The following is a 20,613-nucleotide window of genomic DNA, read 5'->3' on the forward strand; positions in this document are numbered from 1 at the left end:
CTTTCTTTAATTGACATTGGCATGTGGGATCTTAGTTCCCCTGACCAGGGAACTAATCTGCAACCCCCTGTGGTTGTAGCATGGAGTCTTAGCCACCGGACCTCCAGGGGAAGTCCCAGGAATACTTTTATTCTTTCTTGAATTTAAGTACTTTTGAATGTGTTACTTGGTTACAAAGTTGGGATTTTGTCTACAGGAAAGCAAAAACAGTTACTGTACTAACATTCTTTTAACTAGTGTCCTCCTTATGCTGCTTTCACTTGCTCTTGACCATTTCATGTTTTTAGTTTTTGTAAGAAAAAAATTTATTTGGTTACATCGAGTCTTAATTGCAGCATGTGGGGTCTAGTTCCCTGACCAGGAATTGAACCTGGGTCCCCTGCATTCAGAGTGTGGAGTCTTAACCATTGGATCACTAGGGAAGTCCCGTGTTGGTTAATGGTTTGACTACAGAACATACTGTGTATTTGCTTAGTTTGCTTTTTCATATTGACTTTGATAGAGATACAAAGATTTGCCAAACTAACAAATAAGCTTCCTTCAATGTAGAGCTACTGTTGTATTTTACGATCCCTTTCTAACTATAACATCTTCTTTAGATAAGCTCCTGATGGTTCTCTGTTTTTTTATTTTTTGGTTATCTCTTGAAATTCGGTTTTTATTTTCCTCCTTTTCACAAGTTGGCTGGAAGTCCTGTGGTATTGCTTTCATAAATAGTGTCACAAGTTTTTCTTTCTCCTTTTATTTAGACATTTACATTCACTAGCACATGGGTCGGAGAAGGCAATGGCACCCCACTCCAGTACTCTTGCCTGGAAAATCCCGTGGACGGAGCCTGGTGGGCTGCAGTCCATGGGGTCGCTAGAGTCGGACACGACTGAGCAACTTCACTTTCACTTTTCACTTTCATGCATTGGAGAAGGAAATGGCAACCCACTCCAGTGTTCTTACCTGGAGAATCCCAGGGAAGTGGAAGCCTGGTGGGCTGCTGTCTATGGGGTCACACAGAGTCAGCCACCACTGAAGTGACTTAGCAGCAGCAGCAGCAGCAGCAGATGGGTTGAATTTAAGTGTTCTATTTCTAGGTTTTGATTTTTTAAAATTAAACATCAGCTTACTTAAAAAAATTATATATATTTACAAATTAAGGTCCCCGTCTTATGTACATCAGGTTTTAAAGTTCTTAGGACCAATATTTCAGATTATGGTTAAAAAAAGAACTTCTTCTCATTAATATATCTTCAGAATTCATAAAAATATATTTAACTGTATGTATAACATATGTCTTTTTTGTGTTTATCTCATTTCTATTAGATATTAAGTTCTTTATCTAATGATACTTTTGTTGTATTAAAATAGATTTGAAGGTCACTTTAGAGAAAAGTAACTTATTTTTTCAGTGACTTTTCCCCTAAATTAAAAAAAAAAAAATTGGGACTTCAGTGGCTGAGACTCTGAGTTCCCATGAGGGGGCCAGGGTTCAATCCCTGGCCAGGGAAGTAGATCCCACATGCTGCAGCTAAGACCTAGCACAGCCACATAAAGAAATATTTTTTTAATGGGCAGAATTACTTTCTCATTTCAATATATTGTAAGACAGACCAGTGAAACAGTCCTACCTATTAAAAAGTCCTGGACTTCCCATTTATTGTTTCTTCTTACTGGTTATTATTATATATATGAGGGTTTGATTTCTCTATGTAATTTTATATCTTAGCATTTTACCTCATTTTCTTAATTGTTTGGAATACTTTTTCCATTGGTTTTTTTTTTTTTTTTGGTTTTTCAGTTAACTGTATTATTTGCAAACTGGGGTAGAGATAGTCTCCTTTTCCCCTAACCCAGGCACCTGTCCCCAGTTGTTACGCCTCTAATTGCTTTTTTCTTGAATTTCTTAGTTAACTAATTAACTGTTGGCTGTGCTGGGTCTTTGTCGCTTGCGTGAGCTTTCTCTAGCTGTGGCGAGCGGGGGGCTCCTCTAGTTGCTGTGCTCGGGACTCTCACTGCAGGGGCTTCTCTGGTTGTGGAGCGCGGGCTCTTCGGTGTGTGGATCTCGGTAGTTGTGGCCCGTGGGCTCTAGAGCTCAGGCTCAGTACTGCAGCATGTGGGCTTAGTTGTCCCATGGCCTGTGGAACCATCCTGGACCAGGGATTGAACCTCTGTTTCTGCATTGGCAGATGGATTCTTAACCACTAGGGAAGTCTTAATTTTCTCAACTAATTGCATTAGCAAGTACATATCATATTATTTAGTAGTTAAGTCCTTATTTTTCTTGACTTTAGTGAAAAATCTTTAGTGTCCCCCATCCCCTTTAAGTTGTTGGCTTCCTTTTTTTAACAGCTGTATTCATGAGAGATATAGTTTAGAAACTGTAAATTCTTAAAGAGATGAGAACACAAGACCATCTTACCTGCCTTCTGAGAAACCTGTATGCAGGTCAAGAAGCAACAGTTAGAACTAGACATGGAACAACGGACTGGTTCCACATTGGGAACGGAGTACATCAAGTCTGTATGTTGTCACCCTGCTTATTTAACTTCTGTGCAGAATATGTCATGTGAAATGCCAGGCTGGATAAAGCACAAGCTGTAATCAAGATTGCTGGGAGAAACATCAATAATTTCAGATATGCAGATGACACCACCCTTATGGCAGAAAGTGAAGAGAAACTAAAGAACCTCTTGATGAAGATAACAGAGGAGAATGAAAAAGCTGGCTTAAAACTTAGCATTCAGAAAACTAAGATCATGTCATCTGGTCCCATTACTTCATGGCAATTAGATGTAGAAAAAATGGAAACAGTGACAGATTTTATTTTCTTGGGCTCCAAAATCACTGTGGATGGTGACTGCAGCCATGAAATTAAAAGACACTTGCTCCTTGGAAGAAAAGCCATGACAAACATAGACAGTGTATTAAAAAGTGGAGACATTGCTTTGACAAAGATCTGTAAAGTCAAAGCTATGGTTTTCCCAGTAGTAATGTGCAGATGTGAGAGTTGGACCATAAAGAAGGCTGAGCGCGGAAGAGTTGATGCTTTTGAAGTGTTTTGGAGAAGACTCTTGAGAGTCCCTTGGACTGCAAGGAGATCAAACCAGTCAGTCCTAAAGGAGGTCAGCCCTGAATATTCAATGGAAGGACTGATGCTGAAGCTTCAATACTTTGGCCACCTGATGTGAAGAGCTGACACATTGGAAAAGACCCCGATGCTGGGAAAGATTGAGAGCAGGAGGAGAAGGGAGTGACAGAGGATGAGATGGTTGGATGACATTATCAACTTGATGGACATGAGTTTGAGCAAACTCAGATAGTGAAGGACAGGGAAGCCTGGTGTTCTGCAGTCTGTGGGGTCGCAAAGAAACAACTGAGTGACTGAACAACATTTACCTGTTACAGCTGTACTTCAGTGATTGTTTAAAAAGTAAATTTATAAGGTGGTTCAACCATCACCAAAACATATTTGTAAATGTTTCTGTGATTCTGAAAAGTTCCTGTGTCCTTTTACAGTGACTCTTACGTTGAGAGGTGTATGATGATTTATTTGTATGCATGTGTGTTTATATCCTATACCTTGTAAATATTTAGTTTTATCATTTAAGGAATTATTCATTTTTTACAATTGAAGTGGATTTACAGTATTAGTTTCAGATGTGTAAAACAGTGGTTCAGTGTTTTTATAGGTTATATTCCATTTATGGTACAGTGGTAAAGAATATGCCTGCCAGTGCAGGAGATGTGAGAGACTCAGGTTCAGTCTCTGGGTCGGGCAGATCCTCTGAGGGCATGGCAATCCACTCTAGTGTTCTTGTGTGGAGAATCCCATAGACAGAGAAGCCTGGTGGGCTACAGTCCATGAGGTCAAAAAGTAGGACATGACTGAGTGTGTGCACGCATGCACATGCACACAGACACACACCCCATTTAAAGTTATAAAATAATCATACATTTCCCTGTATGGAACAGTATATCCTTGTAGCTTATTTTATACATGGGAGTTTGTACTTCTTAATTCCCTAACTCCGTCTTGTCCCTTTCTGTTTCTTCCCACCAGCTTGTTCTCTGTATCTGTGAATTTGTTTTGTTATATTCATTTATTGTTTTATTTTTTAGATTCTGCATATAACGTGTAATATTTGTCTTTCTCTGACTTAATTTAGTAAGCATATTACCTTCTAGGTCCATCCATGTTATTCTTTAAAAGAAAAAATTTCATTCTTTTTTTAATGACTGAGTAGTATTCCATTTTATATATATACACACACAGACACACACACACACACACACCCCACATTATACACATTAAAAAAAAATCTGATCTTTTTAATCCATTCATCTGTTGATGGAAACTTAGGTTACTTCTGTACCTTAGCTATTATAAAGTGCTGCTATGAGCATTGGGAGGCATGTATCTTTTTGAGTTACTGTTTTTGTTTTCTTCAGATGTGTACCCAGGTACTGGCTTGCAGGATCTTAGTTCCCCAACCAGAGACTGAACCCAGGCCCAGCACAGTGAAAGTGCTGTGTCCTAACCATTGGACCACCAGGAATTCCTTATTTTTAGCTTTTTAAGGATCCTCCATACTGTTTTCCACAGGGGCTATACCATTTTACATTCCCACCAGCAGTGTAGAGGGTTCCCTTTTCTCCACACCTTCTCTCGCATTTGTTATTCATGTTCTTTCTGATGATGGCCATTCTTACAGATGTGAGATAATAAATTGTTGTGGTTTTGACTTGGATTTCTTTGATGATTAGCGATATTGAGCATGTTTTCATGTGCCTGTTGGTCATCTGTATATATGACTTCTTTGGAAAAATGCCTATTCAGATCTGCTTGTGTTTTAACTGGTTTGTTTTTTGACATTGAGTTGTATGAGCTGTTCATATATTTTGGGTATTAATTCCTTATTGGTCATATCATTTACAAATACTTCCTCCTATTCAGTAGATTGTTTATTTTATTGATGATCTCCTTTGCTGTGCAAAAGCTTTTCAGTTTAATTAGGCGCCATTGGTTTATTTCTGCTTTTGTTTCCTTTGCACTTGTAGACAGATCCGGAAAAGTATCGATGTGCTCTATGCCAAAGCGCATTCTACCTCTGTTTTCTTCTAGGACTGTTAGCGTTTCTGGTCTTAAGTTCAGGTCTTTAATCCATTTGGAGTGTATTTTTGTAAATGGTATGAAAAAACGTTTTAAATGGTGTAAGAAAAATGTTCTAATTTCATTCTTTTGCATGTAGTTGTCCAGTTTTTCCAGCACTGCTTATTGAAGAGATTGTCTTTTGTCCATTGTATATTCTTAGCTCCTTTGTCATAAATTAATTGACCAAAGGTGCATGGGCATTAATTCTTATTTCATTGGTTGGCTTTAATATGAGTGTTTAAGTTTTCTTTTTGACATACATTTAAATCAGCAGGCTCAAGTTGTAGTCTTTTTTGGCATAGTAAAAAAGAAGTCTCCTTACAATAAAATGCTGTGCTATTACAATAAAAAGTTTTCTCAGTACAGGAAGATAGCGTTTTTTTTTTTTTTGGAAAACAGTATTTCATACTCTGAAACATTTTGTCCCATGTTGTTTGTTAAAGAGGATGGCATTCCCTGTGGATATGTTGGATAATTGCAGTCATGAGGAACTCGAAAATTCTGCTGAAGATTACATGTCAGATCTGAGGTGTGGGGACCCTGAAAATCCAGAACGTTTTTCTCTTCTCAATATTACGGTAAGGCATCCTGCTGTGATTTTTATCAGTCTTTTCCACTGAGTTTATAATGAAGTTGGTATCCTTTTATTATCTTTGAAAGTGTTAAATAATCACCTTTGAAATTTTTATCAGAAGACTTTTCAGTAGAATGGATAAATATTGATTTGTTAGTACAGCAGCATGATGAAATGACTGGTTAGCCATATTTGAGCTAACCCAATTAAATCTACTTTAGATTTGGAAATTGTTTTACAAACATTTTTTATAAAAATCAGCAAAAAAAATTTAATTAAATAAAAAAAAATGAGCAAAACATACATTACACTTTTTTGTGTCACAAACCTTCCTTTTCCCAGAATATTAAAATTTTTGACTATATTTTGATAGATCGTTAAGACATAAAATTATTAGAATTCTGGTGTGAATTTGATGACAGGCAAATTGTCTAACCTCTTTAGGCCTCAGGTTTTTCTTTTGGCAAATGATGTTTATTTAATGAATTCTTAGCTTCTTCCAACGTAAGTATTTTACAGTTCTTTGAATGGCAATATTATGTGTAAATAGGGAATTAGCGTTCCAGATTGTGAAGAATCTGACTGCAATGCAGGAGACCTGGGTTCGATCCCTGGGTTGGGAATATCCTCTGGAGAAGGGAATACCCCCTCCAGTATTCTTGCCTGGAGAATTCCATGGACACAGAAGCCTGGCAGTCTACAGTCCATGGGGTCATAAAGAGTCAGATATGACTGAGCAGCTTTCATTCATTGAAGGCAGAAAAGATTTAAAGTATTGTATGTATCTCAGGGGAAAAATACCCCAGTGTCTTTTACTAGAAAATGAAATTTTTTCTCCCTCAAGTGATCTAAATAACAGATGATAAAATTTTTAAATCATTTTATAGAGCATATCATGCTTTTGTTTTTATTCAGATGCATAGCTAGAGCACAGTGATATTTATTGAAATACTTTCATTTTTCTCCCAAGTTAATAAAATTCCTGCAAAAGCAAAGTCTATCTCATTTGGTCTTTTTTTTTTTTTTCTAGAGGCTAGAAATATCCTCTGTGAAAAGAAACTATGCAATTAGTGTTAATGTATGTTTAAACTATTGGTAGAAACATAGTGTTTTTGATATTTTCTTTACCAGCTCTTCACTAATGTTTAATCAATTGTCATTTCAGATTCCTATTAGCCTGTCAAATGTAGGCTTTGTACCTCTCTATGGTGGAGATCAGACCCAGAAAGTTCTTGCTCTTTTTGCACCTGAGGATTCACTCACAGGTCTCTATTTTGCTTAATCTTTATAAATTGAGGAATTCTTCCCCCCAAACAGTTAGAAATTTATTAAAAGATGGCTACATGAAGGGATTTGGGGGAAAAAAAAACATTTGAAACTGTAAATTTAGGAAAATAATATTTCTCAGTTGGTTAGTGAGCGAAATACAGTAAGATAGTATAAATGGGGCTGCCACATTGTATTATAGAGTATGGGTATATTTAAGAGCATCCTTAACCTACAAAAGAGTAGTATCGTGTACTTTAAGACTTCGATATTAACCATCATTTGTTCTCTTTTAGCTGTGGCACTTTACCTTGCTGATCAGTGGTGGGCTATTGATGATATTGTGAAAACGTCTGTCCCTTCTAGAGAGGGGCTTAAGCAGGTAACAAGACCCTGTCATTTTTAAAAGTGTTTCTTAAGAGACCATTTCACAATGTGTTTCCCATAAACCGGGATAGTTTTTGAAGTTACTGGGCTGTTCTCCATTTTAGCATACCTGGTGATATTATACCCTTTCATTGTTCCGCTGTTATGGTGAAACTGGCACTTAGATTGGGCTTCCTTGATTCTAATGTGAGGGTCTGAGTGTTGAGGGAGGAGGAATGAGAACCTGTGGTTTAATTGATCTGTAGTTAAGCACATCAACTTTAGGTTCCGATTTTTCCTTTTGGGTGGGAAACAGCTTATTCTCTCTGTGTGGTTGCTTAGGTTCTCTGTCTCTAGGAGAGACTGACCAGGAAACTTGCTTATGAGTAGGGCCATTTTGGGTGGTCCATTCAGTGTTCCAAACAGTGTAGTGGAGAGGAGGTCCTCAGTAGCACACTGTAAAACTTAGTCCTTTTTTCTGTCCCCATCATCATTTTTTATTACTTAGAAGATGACATAGCTGGCATGCTTAGCATGCCACAGTGCTGGAAGAGAGAACTCATCTGTAAAAGCAGAATTAAGAAACAAAGAGAAGGATCTAACATGATGAAAATAAACTAGTGAAAAAGGTAAAATAACATCTATGGGTTCAAAAAATTAACTGTATATCATGAAGATCAAACTAAAACAGCAGCACATATGAAAAAGATTGGGCTTTAGTTAATTAGAAGTAAAATCAAGGAAAGAAAGAAAGCTAATAAAAACCTTAAGTTTATACAGAAAAGCCCCATTATCTTATCAATATCTTCAGTTTATATTTGTAGTAGCTGTATCCGCTGACTTGGGATGTCACATCCGATGACATTAGGGATCTGAAGCTATTTCAAGGGATAAGACTGGAATGGCAGGAGTACCCAAAATCATATTAGATTAGTCTTTTTCTACATTCAGCTTTGATAGGAAATTTAGGAGAATATAATGGCTGTTTTCAAATATTTGTAGACTCTGTGGTCCAGAATATCAAGCAAAGTATAGTTTTTGGAAAAGAGATTTCAGCTCAGTGTGAGGAGGAATTTCATGCTGGTCAGAGCTGTTCAGGAAGGCATGGATTACCTTGTAAGCTGGTGAACATGGTCATTACATGTGCTGTTTGGTATTGGAAATCTCTTTGCAGGGAGGTTTTTGGTAGTAGTGTGTGTGTGCCTAATGCTTTTTTCTCTCTCTCCCCCTAATTAGACATTCTTGTTTTTCTTTAAGGAAAGTTGGGGCAGGCGTGTAGATTTCATGGCTAGACTCTTGTTTTTAGCAGTGACAGATATCTGTGGGGAAAACCCCACTGTTCAGTGTCAGGCAGTTGATGAGGGGGTCCCTGTGACTGTCGCCCTGCCTGTAGGAGGTGAGGTTCTGTTACCATTCCGTGATTGACCCAAGTTTTGTTTTCATCAGGTTGTCCTGGTGCCACCGTCATTGCCCATCTGGTCTGGTGGAGGGGTGTGTGTGTATGTGTGTGAGGGGAGACAGGTATTCCTGAGAGTTGCATAACAAACACATGACTGTTTAATGACCATTTTACCTGGAAAGGATGAGACAGATGCCTTTCCCAAGAGCATAATTATGGCTTTCCTCATCAAATGAGATGATTGTTTTTAAAGTCTTCAGGGTAACACTAAGCTTTTGTCCCTTTTATTTTCTTTACTTTTTTTTTTTTTATTGTGTAGGCTGGAATGGGTGGAAAGAGTTGACGCACTAGAGATGTTGGGGGCTGCAGTTAGTTTGGGGAGACCTGGGATCTCAGCAGTTGGAAGCCAGAAGAGAACACTGACTGCTAAAGTGGAGATGCTGGGCATTGGTATATTGGAAACCTGCTTGCCTATTTTAGAATTTTGCTGCGAAGCATTACTTCATGCATAATTTGTATCCATAGAAATGGATTATTATTGGTGTGAATGACTTGGTCTCATCTTTGTGATAATAAAATGGTTTACAAGTCATTTTGAATGTATTCAAAATGCTTTGAATGTCAGTACGAGATACGGAAGCAGGGAGTGAGGTAAATTGCATCTCTCAGTTGATGTGCATTATAACCGTTGTGCCTGGTGTCTGACTCTCTTTGTAGGTGAGAACTCTTGGGGAGAGAGTGGTTCTGTATGTTCTGAATCGAATTATTTATAGAAAGCAGGAAATGGAGAGAAATGAGATCCCATTCCTGTGTCATAGCAGTACTGATTATGCTAAGATTCTGTGGAAGAAAGGAGAGGCCATTGGGTTTTATTCAGTTAAGCCTACAGGTGAGTCTTTAAAAGTTATTTAAATAAAATATTTATTATGTAAACTCACTTTCTGGACCCCACCTATATCAATGTCCCTTTTAAATTAGTATCTAAATTACAAATTGAGATGATTTTACTCAGTATTTCTTGTGAGTGCTTTGATTCTGTGCAAGTGAGGTTGTTAGGAAAGTCTTGAAAAAAAGATTAAACATTTGACAGGAATATTTCACCACGTATGTGAAGAAAGTTGCATATTGAGGCTCAAATTTGTCTTCTTTCCCTCTCATTTCCTTCCCTTTATTTAAAGTCCTTGTTCTACTTCGATTCCTATTGCTGTCACTATTACCGACTTTTTTCAAAGCCCCTTTCTACCTGTGGACCAGATGCATAGCCTTTCTCTTCTAGTTTTAGCTGATTCAGCCTGATAGATTAAAGGCAGCTTTGCAATTACCATGAAAAACAAAGTTCTTTAATATATTTAGAGAATCCAAGCAGCTTTGACATCATTAGTCAAGTTTGGATTTCTGATCCCAGGACCCAACTACACCCTATTCCTGAAAGACTAGAGCAGCTTCATCTTGCTCTATGTGTTCTGTTCATTTAGTTCCCTAGAGCTTCTGGAGCCAGAGAAATCAAACCTGCTTAGTCCATAACTCCACACCTGACAACCACCATGTAACAAAGGCAGCCTTGCTCTGCACCTAGGCCAAAGACCTTTCACAGAGAACGCTCACATTATTTTTCTGTCTTTTTTATATTTCAGACTTGCCAAATTTAGCTCTTGTGATCAAATGCCCTCTAAAGATCTTAACAAATTCCCTGCTGACTTGAAGGATAGTTATGACTAATAATATCTTAATCATACAATTAATGGACATTTATGATGAGAATTAGTATACATAGTCAACGAAAGGGAGGTCACTTTTTCTCAAGAATAAATAAAACTGATCTATAGTTTTAAATGGTTTGGTGTAGTAAATAAGTCTCCGTTAGTATGCTGTTTTATTTTTGTATAAATTTGAAGCAGAACCAGTAATTATGTAACTCCAGAAAGATACCATCATTTAGAGGCAGAAAAATGATGTTTTTTAGTGGAAGCGTAGTGCTGCATTGCATAAAGACATCACTTTATTGGCTTAAAATGTTTTCATACATTTGGGGCTGGAGTATGGTTCAATTACTATATGCTTTATTTTATGCAAGATAATTCCTATGGGAATTAGAGGCCTGTTGCTGCTCATACTGGCTACAGCAGGGTTTCGTACTTGAAACTAGCTTATAGACATTTGAAGTACGTAAGAGTGTATGCTTTTTCATTTAGAGCACCTCTAGGTGAGAGACACACAGTTAGTACAGGGCACAGCACTCCCCGCTCAGTGTTTCTGGTCGGGACTGGATTCCAGGCGTTGGTCCTTCTCTGTTGTGTGTTCTGGGCTCCTCCTCTGCTTTGGGTGTCCTCCTCTCCTTTGGAACCTGGCTTCTGTTTTCTATTTCTGGCATTTAGCTCAGGTTTATATGCTTCGGCTTCCAAGTGCTACTTGTCTGCCCCTCTTAGCACCTTCCATTCTTCCCTGCTAACTGCCTTACGGCCTGTTTATTTTCCGCTTTAAGCTCTGGCTCTGTCAGCCCGAGAACAATGGACGTAGATGTGCTCACGCTAGCCTTTGAACCTATAACCATCTAATTCAGTCTGAAAGTAGTTTTCTACAAAGGAAACCCAAATGATTTTTAAAAATTGCCCGGGACAAAAACTGAAACACTTTGTGATAGAACTCTCCTTAATGTATTGATACGTATCAGAAAAAAACTGTAGCAGTAGCAAAAAGATAAAGTCTTTATTAAATACATTTGTCGTTGAATAAAAGTCTGTGATTATCACTTATTATTTATGATTTTTTAAATAAAATGCAAATCAGTATGTAGGGTTATTAGTAGGAACATAAAAATTATCTTGATATGTAAGAGGAGACTTTGTTTATGAGGTCAAATCTAATTATAGGAAATGAAGTTCAAGAAAATATATAATTTTGGGGGGCCTGAAATAAAGAAATCATGAGGGATTTATAGTTTATCTTTTGGGTTAGGTAGATGTCAGATCATTAAAAATAGGTTTTAATAGTAGATCACTGTATAATATCTGATACATAACCCTAAAGGGAGCTTGCAGAGTTGAGTAACATCACTGTAATAAGATTTTCTGGTCCGTCCTATGGTTATTAAGCATTTTTATCTATAAAAATAAAAGGAACAGAATTAATGCTTGTTGCGTTTTGATAGTATGTAATATTTGTTCATGGACTCATAAACTGAAAAGAAAAAGGTAAGCTCTATATATTTCATTAAGAGGGATATTTTCAGTAAAATTTTATTTTTTGCTGAATAATTTTCCAAATGTATAATATACTTGTGTTTTGATCTGTCATATACTAATATTAATTATAATGAAAACACAGAATTACTTTTGAATTGGTACTTAGAACCTTATGGTCACAAGGAATTTTAAAAATTTATATTTAAAAAAATTATATTTATATACAGATATGTATTTACAGAGGAGAATTATTAGATAATCCATATATAACCCAAACATAAAAATATATCATATCAAGATAACAGTGTGTAGAATAAATATAATAGAGGGTGGAGAGGAACGATGTAAACTTTTTTTACTGTTAATAGTTCCATAGTAAGGAACAGTTTGCTCAGTGTATGATGACAGTTATCAAATAAAATTGATAATAGTTTTTAGGGTCCATTTGACACATTTAGAAGAGTAGTGATATAGTTTTTTTCTTTAATCAATATTGTTTATTTGAGAAGGGGTGGGGCGACTTCCCTGGCAGTCCAGTGGTTAAGACTCCGCACTTTCACTACAGGGGACAGTGGGTTCATTACCTGCTCAGGGAAGTAAGATCCCCCACATGCCCTAAGGCCAAAAACCAAAAAAGGAAACAGTAAATTTATATAGAGAATCCTGGCAGGCACCATGTTAATTAATAGATTATGGTTAACATTACCAAGAATAAAACACATCACTATTAGAGACCCCCGTGTCGTATATTGAGAAGGACATCACATCTTTTCTGTACTATTTTTGCCCCAAATGCATAATCTCAATTTTATTATGAGAAAACATTAGATAAAGCCAAATTGGAGGTTATTTTACAAAGTAACTGATCAGTAACCTCCAAAAGTATCAAGATGATGAAAGACAAGGAAAGGTGGACAAAGTGTCAAAGACCAGAGTTTAGGAGACGTGAAACTAAATACCATATGGAATCTTGGATTGGATTCTGAAACAGAAACAGGGTATTAGTAGACAAACTGGTGGAAGTTGAATAAGGTCTGCAGTTTTACTGATAGTCTTTTATCAGTGTTGACGTCCTGGTTTTCATAGTAGTATTCTGGCTATGTAAGATGTTAACATTAGGAGCATTTGGATGAAGGGTATGTGGGAACTCTGCATATTTTTGAAACTTTTTGCTAAGTCTGAAATTATATTTAAGATAAATAGTTGTTAAAAGTGAAGTTGCTCAGTTGTGTCTGACTCTTTGCGACCCCATGGACTGTAGTCTACCAGGCTCTTCTGTCCATGGGATTTTACAGGCAAGAGTACTGGAGTGGGTTGCCATTTCCTTCTCCAGAGGATCTTCCCAACCCAGGGATCAAACCTGGGTCTCCCACATTGTAGGCAGATTTACCATCTGAGCCACAAGGGAAGTCTTGCTCAAAATTATAGTCTTTATAATTGAAACTTATGGAAATTTTAGATGTTACCAAAGATGTGTGAATACATGTTATGTATTTCAAAATTATTTATGGTTACATGAACAAAAAAGTTTCCTTTGAGGAATTTGACTTGTCCAAGAGAAAAAAATATTCTAAAAATGCCAGTTTAAATAGTTCCCCTGGGAAAAGTCCCAACTCGTTGTCAGCAATCTCCATCATGTACATTAGTTAACTTCTTAATGTCTCCTTCTTCAGTTAATTTCAGTCGCTCAGTCGTGTCCGACTCTTTGTGACCCCATGAATCGCAGCACACCAGGCCTCCCTGTCCATCAACAACTTCTGGAGTTTATTCAAACTCATGTCCATCGAGTCAGTAATGCCATCCAGCCATCTCATCCTTTGTCGTCCCCTTCTCCTCCTGCCCCCAGTTTCTCCCAGCATCAGGGTCTTTTCCAATGAGTCAACTCTTCGCATGAGGTGGCCTGAGTATTGGAGTTTCAGGTTTAGCATCAGGCCTTCCAATGAACACTCCGGGCTGATCTCCTTCAGAATGGACTGGTTGGATCTCCTTGCAGTCCAAGGGACTCTCAAGAGTCTTCTCCAACACCACAGTTCAAAAGCATCAATTCTTCGGCGCTCAGCATCCTTCAGAGTCCAACTCTCACATCCGTACATGACCACAGGAAAAACCATAGCCTTGACTAGACGGACCTTTGTTGGCAAAGTAATGTCTCTGCTTTTGAATATGTTGTCTAGGTTGGTCATAACTTTCCTTCCAAGGAGTAAGTGTCTTTTAATTTCATGGCTGCAGTCACCATCTGCAGTGATTTTGGAGCCCACAAAAATAAATTATGACACTGTTTCCACTGTTTCCCCATCTATTTCCCATGCAGTGATGGGACCAGATGCCTTGATCTTAGTTTTCTGAATGTTGAGCTTTAAGCCAACTTTTTCACTCTCCTCTTTCACTTTCACAGGGTCTTTAGTTCTTCTTCACTTTCTGCCCCAAGGGTGGTGTCATCTGCCTATCTGAGGTTTTTGATATTTCTCCTGGCAATCTTGATTCCAGCTTGTGCTTCTCCCAGCCCAGCGTTTCTCATGATGTACTCTGCATATTCTTAACTATGAACAAATAGCTTAGTTTGGACAAGTCACTAATATGATGGAGATCAAAACAAAAACAGACTAAAACCAGTTTGGAAGAGACACATGATGCAAAAACGGAACAACTCTTAATAATTTTTGAATGTAAGAGTAGTTTTTACATTCATGGAATGAGAACAATATGTATTAAAAAATGCCCAAGACTTTCCTGCTGGTACGTAGATAACAATCTACCTGCCAGTGCAGGGGACATGGGTTCAATCTCTGGTCAGGGAACTAAGATCCCACATGCCTCATGGCCAAAAAAAAGGAAACATAGTAAATTTTCCTATGCAGAGCATCCTGGCAGATACCGTGTTAACGAAGAGATCACGGTCCAGGAAGCTCCCACATGCCTCGGAGTAACTAAGCCCGAGACCCCCAGCTACTAAGTCAGTGTGGTGCAGCTGCTGAAGCCCCGTGCGCCTGGAGTCTGCGCTCTGCAACAGGAGAAGCTGGCACAGTGAAAAGCCAGTGCACCGCAGCAGAGTAGCCCCCACTCCCCACAGCTGTTGCCTGTGCACAGCAACAAAGCCCCAGTGCACCCAGAAATAAATAGTTTACTTACTAAAAAAATATAAGAATGTCCATAGAGCACAACATAAGGAAGATAAAGTTGATGATGATTATAAAGGTGAGCAGTCACAGCAACAAAAACGGCACAAAAACTCCTAAATGAAGGAAAATATAAAAGAAAGAAAAGATAAAATTAGCAGAACAATCTGAAGAACAGATGTTTCAGAAGGAGAGAACAGAGGCACTGGAGGGGAGGGAATCACCAATCAAGTAGTTAAAGAAAACATCTCAGAATTATAGAACATGCATGTCTGAGTTAAAGAGGCCCTTTGAACAGCCATCACAGTGAATTAAAATAGGCCCATACTGGAGGTAGATTGTTGTGAAATTTCAGAATATCTTGGATAGAAAAAAGATTTTGTGAGACTCCACAGAGAGGGGGATTTATACATAGGATCACGAATCAGAATGATGTCGATTTTTCATTAGCAACACTGAATACTCTTAAGTGGAATAATGCCTTTAAGATATTGGGAGAAAGTGATTTTCATTGTAATTCTATACCCAGATTATAAATGAAGTATGAGAGAGAAGGAAATTTCTACATAGTTAATTAAAATTTTTTTTTTTTAATCTCTCATGCATCGTCTTTCAGGAAGCTAGAATTTATGCTCTGTTAAAATAAGGAAGGAGATCAAGAAAGAGATTAGGAAATGAAGGAGAGAAATACCCCAAATCACAGCTCTGATCATTCTGGGGCTTCTCTGTCCCAATTGGTAACCATTAGCTTTATGTAGCTATTTAAATGGAAATTAGTTAAGATGAAATAAAACTGAAAATTGTTTCTCAGTCATACTAGCCACAGTGTAAGTGTCCCGTAACTGCATGTGGCTACCACATTGAAGAGAAGAGATGCAGGACATTTCCATCACTGCAGGAAGTTCTTTTGGACAGCACTTTTCTAGAGATTGACTGATCTAGGTTGTAGTAGGTCAGGAAACTCTGAGTCATCGATTCAAAAATATGGAATACCTGATGTGTTTGCATTTATCAAGATGAGTTTTATAAAGTTAAGGGAGACTTTCTTGAGGGATAAGTTAGAAGTAAACACTAATTAATGAGTGATAAACCACTGTTAAGGTGTATCAAAAAGCAGTGCAGGATAGAAAAACAATTCTGATAGACCACATGGTTCAGTTATCAAAAATGTATGTGTGTGTGTGCATAATGTAATTGCTGAAGATTGGTCTAGCCAAAATTATATATTACTATATTGAGGTAATAGGATAAGGCGTGTATAGGATGTGTGGTTATGGTATAGTGGGAATTTTTGTTCAGTCCCTAAGTCGTGTCTGACTCTTGGCAACCCCAGGGACTGCAGCATGTCAGGCTCCTTTGTCCTTCACTATCTCCTGGAGTTTGCTCAGATTCATGTCCATTGAGTTGATGATGCTGTCTAACCATCTCATTCTGTCACTGCTGTATTGGGAGTAGGGTGTGTGAATGTGTTAATATATAAAAGTTAATTCTCATCTTCTATACCTAAAATGGAAAAATCAAGAAGTAGTAAGTTATTTAGAATAACTGGAAATACTATATTATATATATATATAAAATATATACAATGTTATAATATATATTATACATGTATATAATAACTGAAAATAACTTTAAATACTGAAAAAGATGTAAGTGCTTGTTTTTTGGGGATGGATAGTGTGTTTGTGTGTGTGTGTTTTCCCCAACAAGTCTTAGAGGACTCTTGTGCCCTGACAGTGTATGTGTGAACTTTGATGGAGAGTTGAAAGTGAGCACTGTCAAAAGGACTATTCCCAGAGTCTGATCAGTGTCTACCACAAAACTAGGTGAAGTTCCTAAATCTCACAGGGCCTGTGACGATCAGGTCCACCTATTAAAAGGGCTATACTAACTAGAAAACGGCTCGGAAGAAAAATCTCATATAGGCATGAAAAATAAAACCACTTGTTAATTCAGTGAAAGTTTTGTTAACTGTCCTATGTCAAGAAAGATAAAAGATAGTGAATGTGTATAAATCAGATGTCACATTTTAGTGTAGACAGGGGAAAAAATTTGAAGACAAGTGTTATTTTGGAAATACTTCTTATTTGGCTTCAACTGTCAATCTCCTTGATCCACTTTGAAGACTCATGTTTTGGAAAAACATAAGATCTAATCTACCTAATTATCTAATTGTTGATTATCATCTAATCTATCTAATTGTTGATTATCAATCTAATCAACACCTTTAAAATCAGTTTGTTAACTTGCTTCCAAAGGGATTTATTTATGATCGATATCAGGAGATGTATTTTTGGTTTTTGAAATTTCCATTTGAAATAATATTTAGTGGAAGTGTTTTTTCCTCTCTTCATTTGCTATTAGCTTTTGTTACAACTTTCTAACTTCTTTTTACTCGGAGCTATAGCTATGATCTTACCTCCTTTTTTGGACAGGTCACCCACTTTCTGCTCACTAAAATTTAGATTTCTGGCCCTTCTGTTTCAAGATTTTTTGAGGAATAACAAAAATGTGATATAAAATAATAACTTTTGATAGTCTATATTGTCATTGTGCAATTGCTCGGTTGTGTCTGACTCTTGGCAACCCCATGGACTGCAGGCTTCCCTGTCCTTCAGCATCTCCCGGAGCTTGCTCAAATTCATGTCCATTGAGTCTTTGATGCCATCCAACCATCTCATCCTCTGTTGTCCCCTTCTCCTCCTGCCCTCAATCTTAGCCAGCGTCAAGGTCTTTAACTGCATTGAAGCAAGGTGCCCGGCTGGCAAGCCCCGCTGCGATTCCTGCTGCTGTGGAAACAGAGGCATTTGGACCTTTAGCTGTGCCATTGGCCCACTTAATACCATATGAGAGTTGTGATAAATCGCGAAATTACAGATTTTGTTTTAAGCCAGTACATTTGGGGATGGTTTGTGAGGCACCAGTAGGTAACTGAAGGATTGTGAATCAGAAAGCCATCCACTACCCAGAAACAACCATGTGGCATTGTTATTTAAAAACGAAACTTTTTAATGTTGAGCTTTCCTGATTCGGTTTATTGTAACAGCTCATGTTACCTTAACTGATTTATAAAGCATGAAGACTGTGATGAGAATACTTCTCTAGTAGTATATGACGAGGTCTCATGGAAAGATATCTAGTAGCATTATTTCTTTAGGATTCACTTTATGCTGTGTGTCTGTGGAAACAATCACACACTGATGGCTTCATAAGGTATTTAGCCAGGTTTTATGAAGGTGAGAAGAGAATGTCTAATCGGGAATTTTCCCGATTAGACAAAGTAGAAATGGTGATGCCATGAAAAGGGAGAGTCATTCAGTTGTGACAGAACAGCTGTTCTTGAATTTGATGCCTAGATCCTGAATGATATTGTGAACATTTATTCATTTACTCAGAAGTTATTTGTATTTGCTATATTGATAGGGAAGGAGAAGAAGGGGAGGAGGGCGAATAGGAGAAAGCAAAAAGCAGAAATTGAGAGATAGAAATAAAATGTTTGCAAACTCTGTCCTCATGGAACGTACATTTAAGAGGAGAAGATAGCAATGGATAGACAAATAGATGATATGCTCTCAGGTACTATGAAGAAAAACTAGATTAAAAGAATAGTGTGTGTTGGGGGTGGGTACTATTTAAAATAGAGGTACTATTTCAATAGACTAGTCAGGGCAAGCATCTCTGAAGGTAGTGTGGGAACAATGAGGAAGGAACTTCTCTTGAAGTTTCAAGAGGAGGTTTTTAGAGGTCTGAATTTCACTCTGGGTGATAGGAATCTGGTGGAGGATTTTGAGCTTCGAAGTAACACAATCTGGTTAGCCTTCTATAAAAGTAGCTGTGTTGTGTGGAAAACCAGAAAGAGATGGCAGTGAAGAGTGAAGTTAGTTAAGAGGCGGTTGCAGAAAACTGGTGAGAGGTGAAGAAAGGGGTAGAAGTCTTCATAATTAAGATAAATTATGAAGTCATTGCTGCAGTATTTCTAATGGATTATGCGTAGGCTGTGAAGGAAAAGTCAAGGATGAGATCTCAGGTTTTGCTCTGAGCCCCTGATAGAATGATGATAAGATTTACTGAAAAATTAGAAAACAGGAGAAGGAGCAGGTTTGGGGAGTATATGAAAAATCTGATTATAAAGAGTTTATTAGAATCACGTGTACAAATTTGGTGTTCCATTTACATTTTTAGGCTTTATTAAGGTTCATTTACATACCATACGATTTACCCATTGTCGTTGTTCGGTTGCTCCGTCGGGCCTGACTCTTTGTGACCCCATGGCCTGTAGCACACCAGGCTTCCCTGCCCTTCACCATCTCCCGGAGCTTGCTCAAACTCGTATCCATTGAGTCGGTAATATCATCTGACAATCTTGTCCTCTGTCACCCCCTTCTTCTCCTGCCTTCAATCTTTCCCAGCATCAGGGTCTTTTCTAGTGGGTTGGCTCTTTGTATCAGGTGGCCAAGATATGGAGCTTCAGCGTCAGTTCTTCCAGTGAATATTCAGGGTTGATTGACTGGTTTGATCTCCTTGCAGTCCAGGAGACTCTCAGGAGTCTTCACCAACACCACAGTTTGAAAGCATCAATTCTTCGATGCTCAGCCTTCTTTATGGTCCAACTCTCACATCCATACATGACTGCTGGAAAAACCATAGCTTTGAATATGCAGACCTTTGTCTGCAAAGTAACGTCTCTGCTTTTTAATACTGTCTAGGTTTGTCATAGCTCTTCTTCAAGGAGCAGGTGTCTTTTAATTTCATGGCTGTGGTCACTGTCTGCAGTGATTTTGGAGCCCAAGAAAATAAAATCTGTCACTGTTTCTGTTGTTTCCCCATCTATTTGCAGTGAAGTGATGGGACCCAATGCCATAATCTTAGTTTTTTGAATGTTGGGTTTTAAGCCAGCTTTTTCACTCTCCTCTTTCACCCTCATCAAGAAGCTCTTTAGTTCCACTTCACTTTCTCCCATAAGCTGGTGTCATCAGCATATCTGAGGTTACTGATATTTCTCCCAGCAATCTTGATTCCAGCTTGTGCTTTATACAGCCCAGCATTTCTCATGATGTACGCTGCATAGAAGTTAAATAAGCAGGGTGACAATATACAGCCTTGACGTACTCCTTTCTCAATATGGAACCAGTCCGTTGTTCCATGTCTGATTCTAACTGTTGCTTCTTGACCTGCCTACAGGTTTCTCAGAAGGCCGGTAAGTTGGTCTGGTATTCCCATCTCTTTTTATCTGTCTTCTTGACTATAGCCAATCTGGTGGATGTCAAGTGGTATGGCATTGTCATTTTGAGTCGCATTTACCAAATGGCTAAGGATGTTGAGCGTCTTTTCACATGCGTTTTGGCCATTATTGTGTCTTCTTTGGGCTATCTGTTCAAATCCTTTACCCATTTTTAAATTGAGTTGTCTTCTTTTTTTTTTTTTAACCCTTCTCACTTTATTGTGGTATAACTGACTTAAAGAAAATTAACCATGTCGAAATTTTACTTTGTTACATTTTGACTTATGTATATAGCTGTGATACTACCACTACAGTCAAGGTAGTAAACAGATCTCTTATTCCCAAA

General features: G+C 37.9%; 1 protein-coding gene across 4 annotated transcripts in view; it reads left to right on the forward strand.

The window, feature by feature from the left end:
• Positions 1-20,613, forward strand: part of FAM169A (family with sequence similarity 169 member A) — a 65,885-nt gene that overhangs the window by 13,852 nt on the left and 31,420 nt on the right. For 3 of the 4 annotated variants that reach the window (XM_005899785.2, XM_070357438.1, XM_070357439.1), the window contains exons 2-5: positions 5,587-5,721; positions 6,883-6,982; positions 7,280-7,365; positions 9,466-9,637. In XM_005899785.2, the coding sequence (XP_005899847.1) occupies positions 5,590-5,721; positions 6,883-6,982; positions 7,280-7,365; positions 9,466-9,637 (490 nt within the window). In that variant the 5' untranslated portion in view covers positions 5,587-5,589. Of the gene's footprint in view, positions 1-5,586; positions 5,722-6,882; positions 6,983-7,279; positions 7,366-9,465; positions 9,638-20,613 lie in introns of those variants that run through there. The other variant, XM_070357440.1, reaches the window with a different exon arrangement.

This window comes from Bos mutus, chromosome 20, assembly GCF_027580195.1.
Source record: "Bos mutus isolate GX-2022 chromosome 20, NWIPB_WYAK_1.1, whole genome shotgun sequence".
Classification (NCBI taxonomy): Eukaryota; Metazoa; Chordata; class Mammalia; order Artiodactyla; family Bovidae; genus Bos; species Bos mutus.